This window comes from Ursus arctos, chromosome X (genome assembly GCF_023065955.2).
Source record: "Ursus arctos isolate Adak ecotype North America chromosome X, UrsArc2.0, whole genome shotgun sequence".
Taxonomy (NCBI): Eukaryota; Metazoa; Chordata; class Mammalia; order Carnivora; family Ursidae; genus Ursus; species Ursus arctos.
Window position 1 is genome coordinate 83,144,289 of NC_079873.1, and position 12,711 is coordinate 83,156,999.

General features: G+C 33.3%; 1 protein-coding gene across 2 annotated transcripts in view; it reads left to right on the top strand.

The window, feature by feature from the left end:
* TBC1D8B (TBC1 domain family member 8B) overlaps nucleotides 1-12,711 on the top strand; it is a 53,152-nt gene that overhangs the window by 13,255 nt on the left and 27,186 nt on the right. For both annotated transcript variants that reach the window (XM_026478786.4, XM_048213740.2), the window contains exons 2-7: nucleotides 1,461-1,571; nucleotides 3,708-3,826; nucleotides 4,402-4,627; nucleotides 5,309-5,549; nucleotides 8,215-8,422; nucleotides 9,267-9,434. In XM_026478786.4, coding sequence (XP_026334571.1) covers nucleotides 1,461-1,571; nucleotides 3,708-3,826; nucleotides 4,402-4,627; nucleotides 5,309-5,549; nucleotides 8,215-8,422; nucleotides 9,267-9,434 — 1,073 coding nt within the window. The remainder of the gene's footprint in view (nucleotides 1-1,460; nucleotides 1,572-3,707; nucleotides 3,827-4,401; nucleotides 4,628-5,308; nucleotides 5,550-8,214; nucleotides 8,423-9,266; nucleotides 9,435-12,711) is intronic.

The window sequence follows — 12,711 nt, forward strand, 5'->3', positions numbered from 1 at the left end:
CTATTTTTATTTTTTATTGATTCTTACATTCACTCTTACCCTTTCCTTTCAGCTGAGCCAAATTTCTCTTTATATCTTTCTTCTACCGCCTAATCTTCTAATTTACCTCCCTCAATGCTCATAATAACTTCCTGCCACACATCTGCCAACCTACCTACATTCTCAAAGCTTGCTTGTAATCTTAACTCCTTTTAAGTAAGTAAAGATAGGAAAATAGACAAAAGCCTATTTTGTAATTGGTTTAAACTTTTTCTCAAATTTGTATGCTAAATTAATGAGAAATGCCTTATAAAACAACACCAACACTCAACCAATCAAAGCTTCCAGAAAAGGAAAGTAGTTTTATATATTTCGGTCATCCCATTGAAATTTTGCTCCTGTTGTGCCCAGCAACATGTTGAAAGGGGGGATACAAACCCAGAAGACATGATTATTGTCCTCAGAGAACAAATAATCTAGGTAAGGAGACTAGATTCATATACATGAAGCATTGAGAAAGTAGCTATAGTAACTAGCCTAATAACCAAAATGCTAGGTTGTATTGTACAGACTTTAAGTGTTCAAAGTAATTAGGGAAAAGAGAAGGCATTATTGCTTGGGGTTGCCAGTAAAGATTTTATGTGGGAAGTGGGTCTTGAGGAAAATGTAGAATTTGGATTAGGGACTGAGCTAGAAGACTTGCATAGCATGTATAGGTAAAAAGAGAATTGCTTAGCAAAGATTCTAACAGAGAAATTAGTTGATTGTTAAAGCAGCAAACTTTGTTCTAGGGAGGAGTAGGAAATATAATCAGATAATTACATTGGAACTAATTGATCAAAAGCCTTGAATTCCAAATTGAGGAACTAAGAATTGTTAAAAAGAAAATCCCCTTCCTATACATTTTGGTTAATCAAGGTTTTATCTTGTTTAAATATCCAAGATTTTCTAGTATAATAATAGTATTTGTTAACATTGAGTGCTTTACTGTGTGGTAAGCATTGTTCTAATTTTTATGTGTAATAATAGCTGATTTCATCTTTACAACAACCCTTTGTGGTAGGTTCTATTTTAACCCCCTTATTTTACAAATGAAGATGAAGAAAAGGTAAGTACAGCTGGTTCAATTTGGCACAAGTGACAGAGCTGGTATTCAAACTCAGGAAATCTCTGGCACCAGAATCTACATATACACACCTTATAAAGGATATAGATGAGTGCTGTAAATATATAGTGAGATTTGGACAATTGAACCTGACTTATTTTTTTTTATTGAAAGATAATTTTCTCAAGCACTGCTCATGTTGCAGCACAGTAATCTCTTCATCCTGAATATATTTTTTCTTTAAGAAAATCTTTATAAGGAAACTTTGGGCTAGAAATTTTTAAAAAGATTAATCCATTGGTGATTTTTCAGATGAAGGGATACTGGTTTTATGTTTTGTAAAATCTTTATTTCAACGGTCTCTTTATTACAACAGGGCTTCTGGTTGGGACTCTTGATTCAGTTTTAGACTCTACTGCTAAAGTTGCTCCATTTCGCATCCTACACCAGACACCAGATTCTCAAGTTTACCTGTCAATTGCATGTGGTGAGTACAATTTTTAAAGTGTATAATCCAAACAAATAAGGATACTAAGAAATTGAATGTTTACGTTTATTTATACTCCCCAGTTTTGATTTAGAAAGGAGTTAAACGTGTAACTCTACATTGACAGAATAGCAAGACATCTAATTATTTAGGGAAGAAGGATTACAGATAATTACAATTTAAAAAAAAAATCCATTAGTGTGAAGGACCTGAAGCATGTGTTCCAGCAAATTTTAGGCAAATTTTGGTCAGCACTACTGCTATATAATTCCTTTCTTCAACTTACATCTGCTTCACCCAACTGCTGAGAAGATGAGAACTCCTCACACTTCATCTGTAATAATTCAGATTAGGGGAATCAAGCCCAAAACTACAGATCATCCCCTAAGAAAGTATAAGCCTGAAAAATTGGAACATTTTTAGTTACACACCTACTTTCTCACAAAAGGCCTTATATCCTCGAAATAAGGAGAGATGTCTTACTGGTAATGCTACATATTCGTTCATGCTGAGGTGGTTCAGATGTCTCCACGTATATACACATTGTAGATAGAAAATGAATTAGGATATTCTTCCTAATAAAACAACTCAAAATTTTTTTAAAAAACCCACAATGACAGTTTACTTCTTTTATGATGCCATTATAATGTTGGTCTAAATTAAAATCCCAGATTTCTGGCCTTTTTAATGTTGAAAGACTGCCTTTTTCTCTTTCTTTCATCTCCGCTTCTCTTCTCAAGTAGATAGATACACTTAAAAAAAAAAAGCATGTGAATTCCTGGATAGTTCATATGTGTGAACATACAGCATACCATGAATTTTTAATGATATGTGGCTTATCTTTTGCATCTCCCTATATATTTACTATAACATTGCCGGTGAGTGTTTTCTCTTGGCTCTCTTAAATTGAATGCCATTTAAACTAAATGAAGAAGACATTATACCTGCTGACATTATGAGACATTTGTAACCTCAACTCTAAATCTGGTTGGTAGAAATTATTTAGGGAAAAATATTCATTCTACTTTAAAGAGGGGGGATTATTATGTAACTTATTCCCCCAAATTAAATGATGCAGAAATATAATAATTACCAACTTGAAGCCTCCTTATACCTAAAGGACCAAAATAAAGGCTTAAATTTTTCCCATGGCTTTTATTTGTGATTCATTAAAGAAAGTTATTACACTTGGTATTGTGACTTTAGTAACATGAATACAGTTTCTAACTGGATTGTAGGAAATAGGCAGTTTTGCAGTTTCAGTTAATGTATCACTACCATGTATCATAAAACATACTAAGGAGCCAAGATGTTCCTTTTGAATGAGATTTTTATAATCCACAATGCTGGGGAGATCTTAAAGGTATCTTAAAGGAGATCTTAAAGGTAAAAGGATCTTAAAGATCTTTTATAATCCACAGTGGTGGGGAGATCTTAAAGCCTTTAAGATCTTAGAGATCTTAAGTTCTTCAAGCCAAAGCAACCCAGAGCTAACTGTAATATTTGACCCTCAACAAGCTACTTAACAGTGATCCAGCAGGTCACATGGATTTACTTGCTACAGGGTTTCTAATCTCTTTGATGAAACTTCTTTGGGTTAACCAGGCCTTTTAATGAAAAGGGTGATGGAGCAAAGGCTTCGCCTTCTAAGATAAGTAGAGTTGCCACAGTTGAAATGCACATTTATACAGTGTGCACGGTATTGTCATGTGCATGCTGTTTATAGTCACACAGATTATAGGGACAGTACTGACTGTATTATTTGAAGACCACGGATTAAATTATATATTTAGGTTCTGGCATTCTATATATTCTCTTAAAAAATATTGGTTGCTGTAGGCACCAGTAACGGGCATCTTGTTTTCAGAGTTTTATATCTTTTCTCATGAGTTGTATTTACATTTTCCCCTTTCATTAAATATTTTAGTCTTTCCTTTATAATAAAAAATAGTATTTATCCCTACATATACAGATGAAGTAGAAAATAAATGTAATTAATATCTTTATTCTTTTATGATCATTTCTGAAAATGAGCAAATATAATTTTATTTCTTTTTAAACTAAGCTTGTAACTATCAAGAGCAGTTTTGTTGTGGAGTTTCCCTTGAGTCTTTATTCTCTTTCATTATTAATCAGGAGCCAACAGAGAAGAAATAACCAAACACTGGGATTGGTTGGAACAAAATATTATGAAGACCTTATCTGTGTTTGATTCAAATGAAGATATTACTAATTTTGTACAAGGAAAGATAAGAGTAAGTGATGGATATATTTTGTAGATGGAATACTAAAATCTTTGACCCTCTTATTTTAGGATCAAAGGCCATGTGGGAAGGTCATTGTTTTACTGACACCTTCTGGGATGGGCAGAAGTACACATTAAGTGTCAGAATCAGTGCTATAGAAAATTATAAAGTCAGTGATTAGTTTTTGGTGCCTTGTGAGTGCTCTTAGAGATATTTTCATTTCAGTATTTCTTGAGATTGGAATTTGGATGAATCCTTCACTCAATCAAAAAAATATTTAGCAACTTCAGTCCTGGGTTTCAGCACCAAACAAAGCCCTCAAAAAGCAAAAAAAAAAAAAAAAAAAAAAAAAATTAGCACCTGTATTTGTAGTAGCTCCTTGTGAGGCATTAGAAAAAACCTAATTACAAAGTTAAAGAAAATTTGCTCTCCTATGTCCTAAGAGAAGCATTAATGTACACACATATATACATATATGTACCTTGTGGATATGTTCAGTTGTATTCAGTGAACTGTTTAAATATAAGATGTATTTTTATTTATAGGTAATAATTAATTTTCAAAAAACATTTTGTCTCCTTTAGGGATTGATTGCTGAAGAGGGAAAACATTCTTTTGCAAAAGAAGATGATCCTGAGAAATTTCGAGAAGCCCTTTTGAAATTTGAAAAATGTTTCGGTTTACCAGAGCAGGAGAAGTTAGTGACCTATTACTCATGCAGTTATTGGAAAGGACGCGTTCCTTGTCAGGGTTGGCTCTATCTTAGTACCAACTTTCTGAGCTTCTATTCTTTTTTGTTGGGATCAGAAAGTAAGTGGTTTCTGTTGCTTACCATGACTTTGAACTTGCTGAGTGACCTGTCAACTCTCTGGTGTTGTTAGGTTGTATATAAAGCAATAAGATTGATACTAAGAATAATTAAACTGTACATTAAAAAGTTCACTTCATCTAGAGAAAGAATCCTTAACATAGGAGCCATTGAAAGTATATATAGAATGCCTTGCATATTGTGGGAAGTGAATGAATATTAAATGATGATGGTGACCTGATATATAGCTCCTTTCTTTGTCTTGTTCTAAACTATTGACTTTCTGTAATTCATGTTTTAAACCTTGTTTTAGAAATATGATATAAACATAGTAGCCATAGTATCTAATGGCCCACAGTTATAAAGAAGAATCAAACAGTAATGTTTGTAGCACACATATAGCTTTTACATCAGTGATTATGCAATTATGTGAAGTAACAGATTTAAATATAAAATCAGAATACTTTTTAAAAAATTCTTTAAAATTATTTCTGTTCCTAGAATCACCAATTATTGTGTGTTCATGTTATGCTTCAAAATTTTAACTAATCTTGAAGTCTGAAGTATTTTAGTTGTTCGTAGCATTTTTCAAATGGCTAACTGTTGCTTTAAAAGACCCGATTGATAAACATTAATCAGTATTGAGAAATTTAATCATTTCTGCTTATAATTCTTATTTGCAGTAAAACTCATTATCTCCTGGGATGCAGTCTCAAAACTTGAAAAGTCTTCAAATGTTATACTAACAGAGAGTATTCATGTGTGTTCCCAAGGGGAGAATCACTACTTTTCAATGTTTTTGCATATTAATGAAACATACCTTCTTATGGAACAGCTGGCAAATTATGCTATAAAGAGACTTTTTGATAAGGAAACATTTGCTAATGACCCAATCCTTGATGATCCTCTACAAATCACTAAGAGGTATTCAAACCTTAATTAATACTTTTTAAAGTATTGTTTTACCAAAGAACAGTAACATTATCATTAAAAGTTAACTGTTCTATGTTATATGATAATTTTTCTTTGGAATTAATCATTGATGTGTGGGGTATTTTTTAGTTTATTCATATGCATTTCACAAATAGTATTCCCTCCATTAAGTTTAATCCTAAGAAATAATAGAAGTTAGGTTTGAAAATTATTTATTGAGATCCTAGTAGGATTTGTCCTGGAGTACTTTTAGAAATACAGAGATTTTTATATGCATGGTTAGTCTACATTTCTCTATGAGTAGTCTAAACAGTTTCAGGTCTGATATTGTAAAATGTATTGTTTATTTTTAAACATAATTTTTAGACAACATCATTCTTCTTAAGATTTTATTTATGTATTTGTGGGGAGGGGCAGGCTCCATACTGAGCTCGGAGCTCAACTTGGGACTAGATCTCACAACCCTGAGATCATGACCTGAGCTGAAATCAAGAGTCAGCCAGTTAACAAACTGAGCCACCCAAGTGCCCCTAGACAGCATAAATTTTTATGAAGGGGCAAGTTAGTGGAGTCAGTGGAGCATGGGCTTTATAAGGAGAGTACAACAACCCTTGGACAACAAGTCATTATCTCTCAGGACCTTAGTATCCTCATCTATCATTTCTACCTCAGCACTTGTGAGGAATGAACAATATAACGTATGAAAGCACTTTGTAAAATATAAAACACTAGATAAATGTTAATCGTTATCAATGCCTGCATGAAAAGTATCTCTGATAGCTATTTGCCACTATATTTGGTTTGCTGAAACTGACCAGAGCCCTTTCATACTGCTCAACACTTAGAACAGTTGACCGAAATAAGCATGCCAAAGGAGAGGGAGAGAAGAGAGGATCTAGAAATAGCTAGGGAGTGCAGTTTCTGGCAAGGAGCATGAGGGTATATAGACTGTATGGGAAACTGTGAGAGGAACCTAAGCTGCAGTCTTACGGATAGACCAGAACAAGTGACATAGAGGGTTGTGTGATTACTACATAGCCCTAACTGGATATAGTTGTTCCATTTGCCTATTTCTAATCATTTCTAAAATCTGTATACATAAAGACTTATTTGTGAGTGGGTCTGCTTCTCTGGAAAATAGATCAGCAAGGTGAATTTTTTATAGGTCCCAGTGTGCATGATTGATAAATAGAACTCTATAAGGATTAGGAAACCAGTTTATGTTATATTATAGTTGAGCATTTGTTTTTGTTGTTTGTTCCTTGATTGGCTACCATAAACATAAACTTTTTAGCCATTTTATTTCCTTTAGAATATCCTCTAAAAAACCATCTATCAATGAGTTATTCATTACCAAGTCTGTATTTAAATGATATAGGAAATTTTTTTTTGTCTATGTGTATTTTTAAGAGAGCCTATTGAAAATCATATGTATCTAAATCCTTTTTTCTAGTAAGTTGAAAAGAACAATAGCTAATTTAGACTTAGCCTCCAAATGACTTTTTTCTAAAATTGAATATCTTTAATGCTTTGGCTTACTCTTTTTACAAATATGTATTACTTCTATAATTTAAACAGTATAGAAGCACATTAGCAATAGTTAAGTTCGGTGTATATCCTTCCAGGCTTTGTAATGCATTAATTAAAAAGTATTAGCAAAAAACATGATTGGGACTAAACATCACGTATTATTCCACAGTTTCCTTTCCCCCCCCTTAAAATAATATATCATGGACATCTTTTCATTTATATAAATAGACCTCATCTTTTAAAATAATAATAACCCACCAAATTATAATTTAAGTGAGGTAAAATTAATGTGGCTTTGTGTTCATCAGAATTATTTTGAAAGACATGATGAAATGCCACATATTCAAATAGTATATGCTGGAAGGATGAATTTGGTTTTAACTTTGTTGGCTTTGAGTTAGAACTTGCATAATTTACTTACTACTCCAGATGGCATTGCTGCTTAACACAAGTGTTTACTGCCTCTAGAAAAATTGTACTATTTTAAGCAATTGTTTTTTATTCATATATTTATATATCAGTTAACAAGTCATCTTTATTTCTTGACACCTATCCTGTGCCCAGTACTGTGTAAGCACTGTTGTTTTATTTTGCCTCCAGTATGGATTTTTTTAAACATTCATTTAAATGTTTGTTTCACTTCATTTTAATATTATCTTTTATGTACTGTTCTTGTCTAAATTTTGATCCCATAAATTTTCATTTTTAATTTTTCTCTTCATTTTTTATTTTTCATTTTTATTTTGTTTGAACTGGGTGACTCTTGATTTTCTGATAACCACATATAAAAATTGTTTGCCCATGTTGGTTTTAGCCATATTTGCATATTATGAATATATAATAATATAATAATAATCTTCCAGCAAACCATCTTCCAGATGGTTTAAAGTCCTACATCATCTCTAACTTTTATGCATTGTAATTTAGTAATAAAACAGAATTGGAAAAGGGAACAAAGAAAATGAATTTGTTATGAATCCGTGTGTTTCTTCCATTACATACTTTGTTGAAGAACATAGCACGTAGTATTTAATCTTTCTGCTTTAGAGTACATTTAAATTGATCAATATGGGCATGTGTGCACTTTAGAAGTCATTATTTGAGCCCTCTTTTTTCCTTTCTACAGAGGTCTGGAAAATCGAGCCCACAGTGAGCAGTTCAGTGCTTTTTTTAGGCTCCCCAAAGAAGAGACTTTGAAAGAAGTACATGAATGTTTCTTATGGGTACCATTCAGCCACTTTAATACTCATGGAAAAATGTGCATCTCAGAAAACTATATCTGCTTTGCTAGCCAGGATGGAAATCTATGTTGTGTAATCATTCCATTACGAGAGGTAATACAAATTTGGTTACATATCAATTTTAGTTTGAAAATGCTATCATTCACAGAATAAAATATCATTTAAATCTGTAAATTATTGAAAACTCTATATGCCCCACCCTTTTAGTAATTTTTAAAGAACCTTTTTCTTTTTTAGAGAGAGAGAGAGAACACATACGAGTAGGTGGGGTAGGGGAGGGAGGAGGGACAGAGGGAGAGAGAGAATCCCAAGCAGGCTCCACACTGGGTTCAATGCAGGATTCAGTCTCACAGCCCCGAGATCATGACATGACCTGAGCCAAAATCAAGAGTTGAATGCTTAACCAACTGAGCCACCCAGGGTGCCCGAATAATCATTTTTTAAGTTCAGTATTATTCTTCAGGATAAGAGTACTAGGATAAGAGCCTTATAGCTCTTATTAAAAGTGAGAATAGAAAAAATTAAAAATTTACAAACCAGATAAGGGTTCAGGATGACTCATGGTGGAGCATGATCGCTCAGACATTTATGACATGAATACCAAAACTTAGACTATTATATTTGATAGTCAAAAAGAATATAATTGATAGCTTTTCTGTGAGTTAGAAATAAATTGTCAGCATTGTAGCATTGAATTTTTACATTTATATTGTCATTTTTTTAAGGCTACATGTTAATTAAACCTTTTTCTTGAAAAGTGAAATAGCTTGCACTGAGTTTACTTGTGTCAGTGGTACAAATAGTACCCAAAGTCTATTTCTTAGTAAGTCATATCATGGACCAAAGCTTTAGCCACAAAAGATTAAGCTAAACATATTTTGCCTGAAAGTATCAGCAACAAGGGAGAATGTGATTCATTTATGTTTCCACCCCCCAGGTCTTAGCTATAGATAAGACAAATGATTCCAGCAAATCTGTCATCATTAACATCAAAGGAAAAACAGCTTTTCGCTTCAGTGAAGTTAAAGACTTTGAGCAACTGGTGGCAAAAATCAGACTCAGGTGTGGGGCAGCTTCAACTCAGTATCACGATATTAGCACAGAGGTAATTATATAGCAATCAAATCATTTTTTTTAAAAAAGTTTGTGTCTCTTGTGCTCCATTCTTTCAGAAGGAATTCATAGTACTTTTTCTATTCATGCTTAAGTATATTTTTTTAAAGACTAAAACCAAAGAAATTACTTTCTCTAAGTCACATTATATTTTAGTATATGTGCTGCCGAAGCAAGCACTCTAAGTCTACATTATAAAGCAGAAGTGAGAATTAAGAACTTTATCCTTTTTTAGGAACTCATATGTTAAAAATTATTATCATTTGATCTTTCTTGACTATATCTACAGTATCTCAGATATACACATCTTGTACTTTCATGTAACATGGCTTTTAATAATTCAAACTATATTTGAGAATTTAATAAGTCCTTAGAAAGGACTGTCCTCTGACTGCTGTAGAGAGACAGCAATTTTAAACCAGTCTAAATATCTTTTATTTAGTATCGAATAGCTCAGCCTTACTTACATAATATAGCCCAGAGCAAAATAGTGGCAAAGCTATTTACTAGTAAAATATTAGAGAAGGCAAATATTCTTGGTGAAGGGTGGTTAAGAGACTGATTTTGATGTTTAGTGTGTCCTTTATGGAAATGTAGATACTTTCAATTCAAATTAATTTTCATTTTCAATGCCTAGGAAACTCATGTTTTAATAGATTAATAAAACTTATCACGTTATAACCATTGTACTTTAATTAAAAATTCAAAGAAAAAATCAACATTGGCTTTAGTGGCTATATTATTTTATTTGGATAGGATTATGGCAGCTTTTACCTCTCTAGAGTAGAGACTAAAAATATTATGCTGAGTCAATTATAATGCGGTATTGATAAGACTAGCTTTTTCTTTGATAATTGAAAAACACAATGAAAACATGTAAATAAAAAATACATATATCTCAGCTCCAGACCCAGAGTCTTCATGTTAACCATCAAGAATTTTCATGCTCCAACTTTGTAATCTTTCATTATCTTCAGGTGTGCACCCAGGATATTCCTTAGTTTGATGTTGAGGACACAGATAAAACCTGATCAGTCCTGGTAGTTTCTCTCGCAGTGCTTCCATATTCTTGCTTGTATCACTTTTTTTCCTGTCCTATTCCATTTCAGATTCATTCTCTGTGTTAGATTTAATGCTCTGCTTCTCTTTCTCCTTCAATTTATCTGTGTCTCTTAAACCCGAAGAACTGGAATTTTCCCCCCAAAATTCTCATGTACCTCTAGTAGTTGGGTATGATCGTTGTAAAGAAAGGATTTTGTTTCAAAATGAGTTTATCATCTTTTCAGATGCATGTCAGTGTTCTAAGGTTTTCTAGTTTCTGTTACCCATTTTTAGAGGTTTTAGTAAGGGTATATACAAAATACCAGTCAGTATACTAGTTTGCTAGGAAATATTTTTTTTAAGTATATTCTTTAATACCCATTCCCTATTTGCCCCATCTACCACCTACCTCCCCTCTGGTAACCATCAATTTGTTCTCTATTGCTAAGAATCTGTTTCTTGGTTTGTCTCTCTCTTCTTTTTTCCTTTGCTCATTTTTTTTCCTTAAATTCCACATTATGAGTGAGGTCATAGGGTATTTGTCTTTCTCTGGCTGATGTATTTCACTTCTCATTATACTCTCTAGCTCTACCCATGTTGCAAATGACAAAATAATTTTTCATTATACACACACACACACACACACACACACCATATCTTCTTTATCCGTGTACCATCCATGGACACTTGGTCTGCTTCTGTAGTTTGGCTATTGTAAACAATGCTGCAATAAACATAGAGGAGCGTGTATCCATTTGAATTAGTGTTTTCTATTTTTTGTGTGATTACTGGATCATAGGATAGTTCTTTTTTTTTTTTGAGGAATGTTACTTGAGTCTTTTTTATTGAGCTATAATTCATGTACCAAAAACCTTACCCTTTTAAAGTGTATAATTCAGTGTGTTTTTTTTTTTTTTTGTATGTTCATAAAGTTGTGCAACTACCACCATTCTCTTATTCCAGGGCATTTTCCTCTTCCCAAAAGAAACCCTAATCCCATTATCACCCTACATCTCTTCTTCCCCAAGCCCTATTCAACCACTAATACACTTTCTGCCACTATGAATTGGCCTATTCTGGATTTTCATATAGATACCATCCTACAAGCGTGGCCTTTCATGACTGGCTCCCTTCATGTAGTACAATGTTTTCTGTGTTCGTCCATGTTGTAGCACATATCAGTGCTTGGGTCATTTCTACTGTCCTGTTGTGTAGATAGACCACATTTTCTTTTTTTTTATTATGTTCAGTTAGCCACTGTGTAGTACATCATTAGTTTTTGATGTAGTGTTCAATGATTCTTTAGTTACATATAAAACCCAGTGCTCATCACATCACGTGCCCTCCGTAATACCCATCGCCCTGTTACGCCCTCCCCTCTGAAACCCTCAGTTTGTTTCTGGGGTCCATAGTCTCTCATGGTTAGGATAGTTCTATTTTTAACTTTTTGAGGAACCTCCATACTGTTTTCCAGAGTGGCTGCACCAGTTTGTATTCCCACCAACAGTGCAAGAGGGCTCCTTTTCCCTGCACATCCTCGCCAACACCTGTGTCTGTGTTGTTGATTTTAGCCATTCTGATATGTGTAGGTGATCTCATTGTAGTTTGGATTTGCATTTCCCTGATGATGAGTGATGTTGAACATCTTTTCACGTGTCAGCTATCTGGATATCTTCTTTGGAGAAATGTCCGTTTATGTCTTCTGTCCATTTTTAAGTTGGATTATTTGTTTTGTGGGTATTGAGTTGTTTCAGTTCTTTATATATTTTGGATACTAACCCTTAGTCAGATATGTCATTTGCAAATATCTTCTGCATTCAGTAGGCTGCCTTTTAGTTTTTTTATTGTTTCCTTCACTGTGCAGAAACTTTATTTTGATGCAGTCCCAATAGTTTATTTTTGCTTTTGTTTCCCTTGCCTTAGAGACATATCTACAGAAATGTTGCTACAGCTGATGTGAGAGATATTACTGCCTACGCACTCTTCAGTGGTTTTTTTATAGTTTCAGGTCTCACATTTAGATCTTTAATCCATTTTAAGTTAATTTTTGTGTATGGTGTAAGAAAGTAGTCCAGTTTTATTCTTTTGCATCTGGCCGTCCAGTTTTCCCAACACCATTTGTTGAAAAGACTTTTTCTCATTGAATATTCATTCCTCCTTTATCAAAGATTAATTGACCATATGATTGTGGGTTTATTTCTGGGTTTTCTGTTCTGTTCCGTTGATCT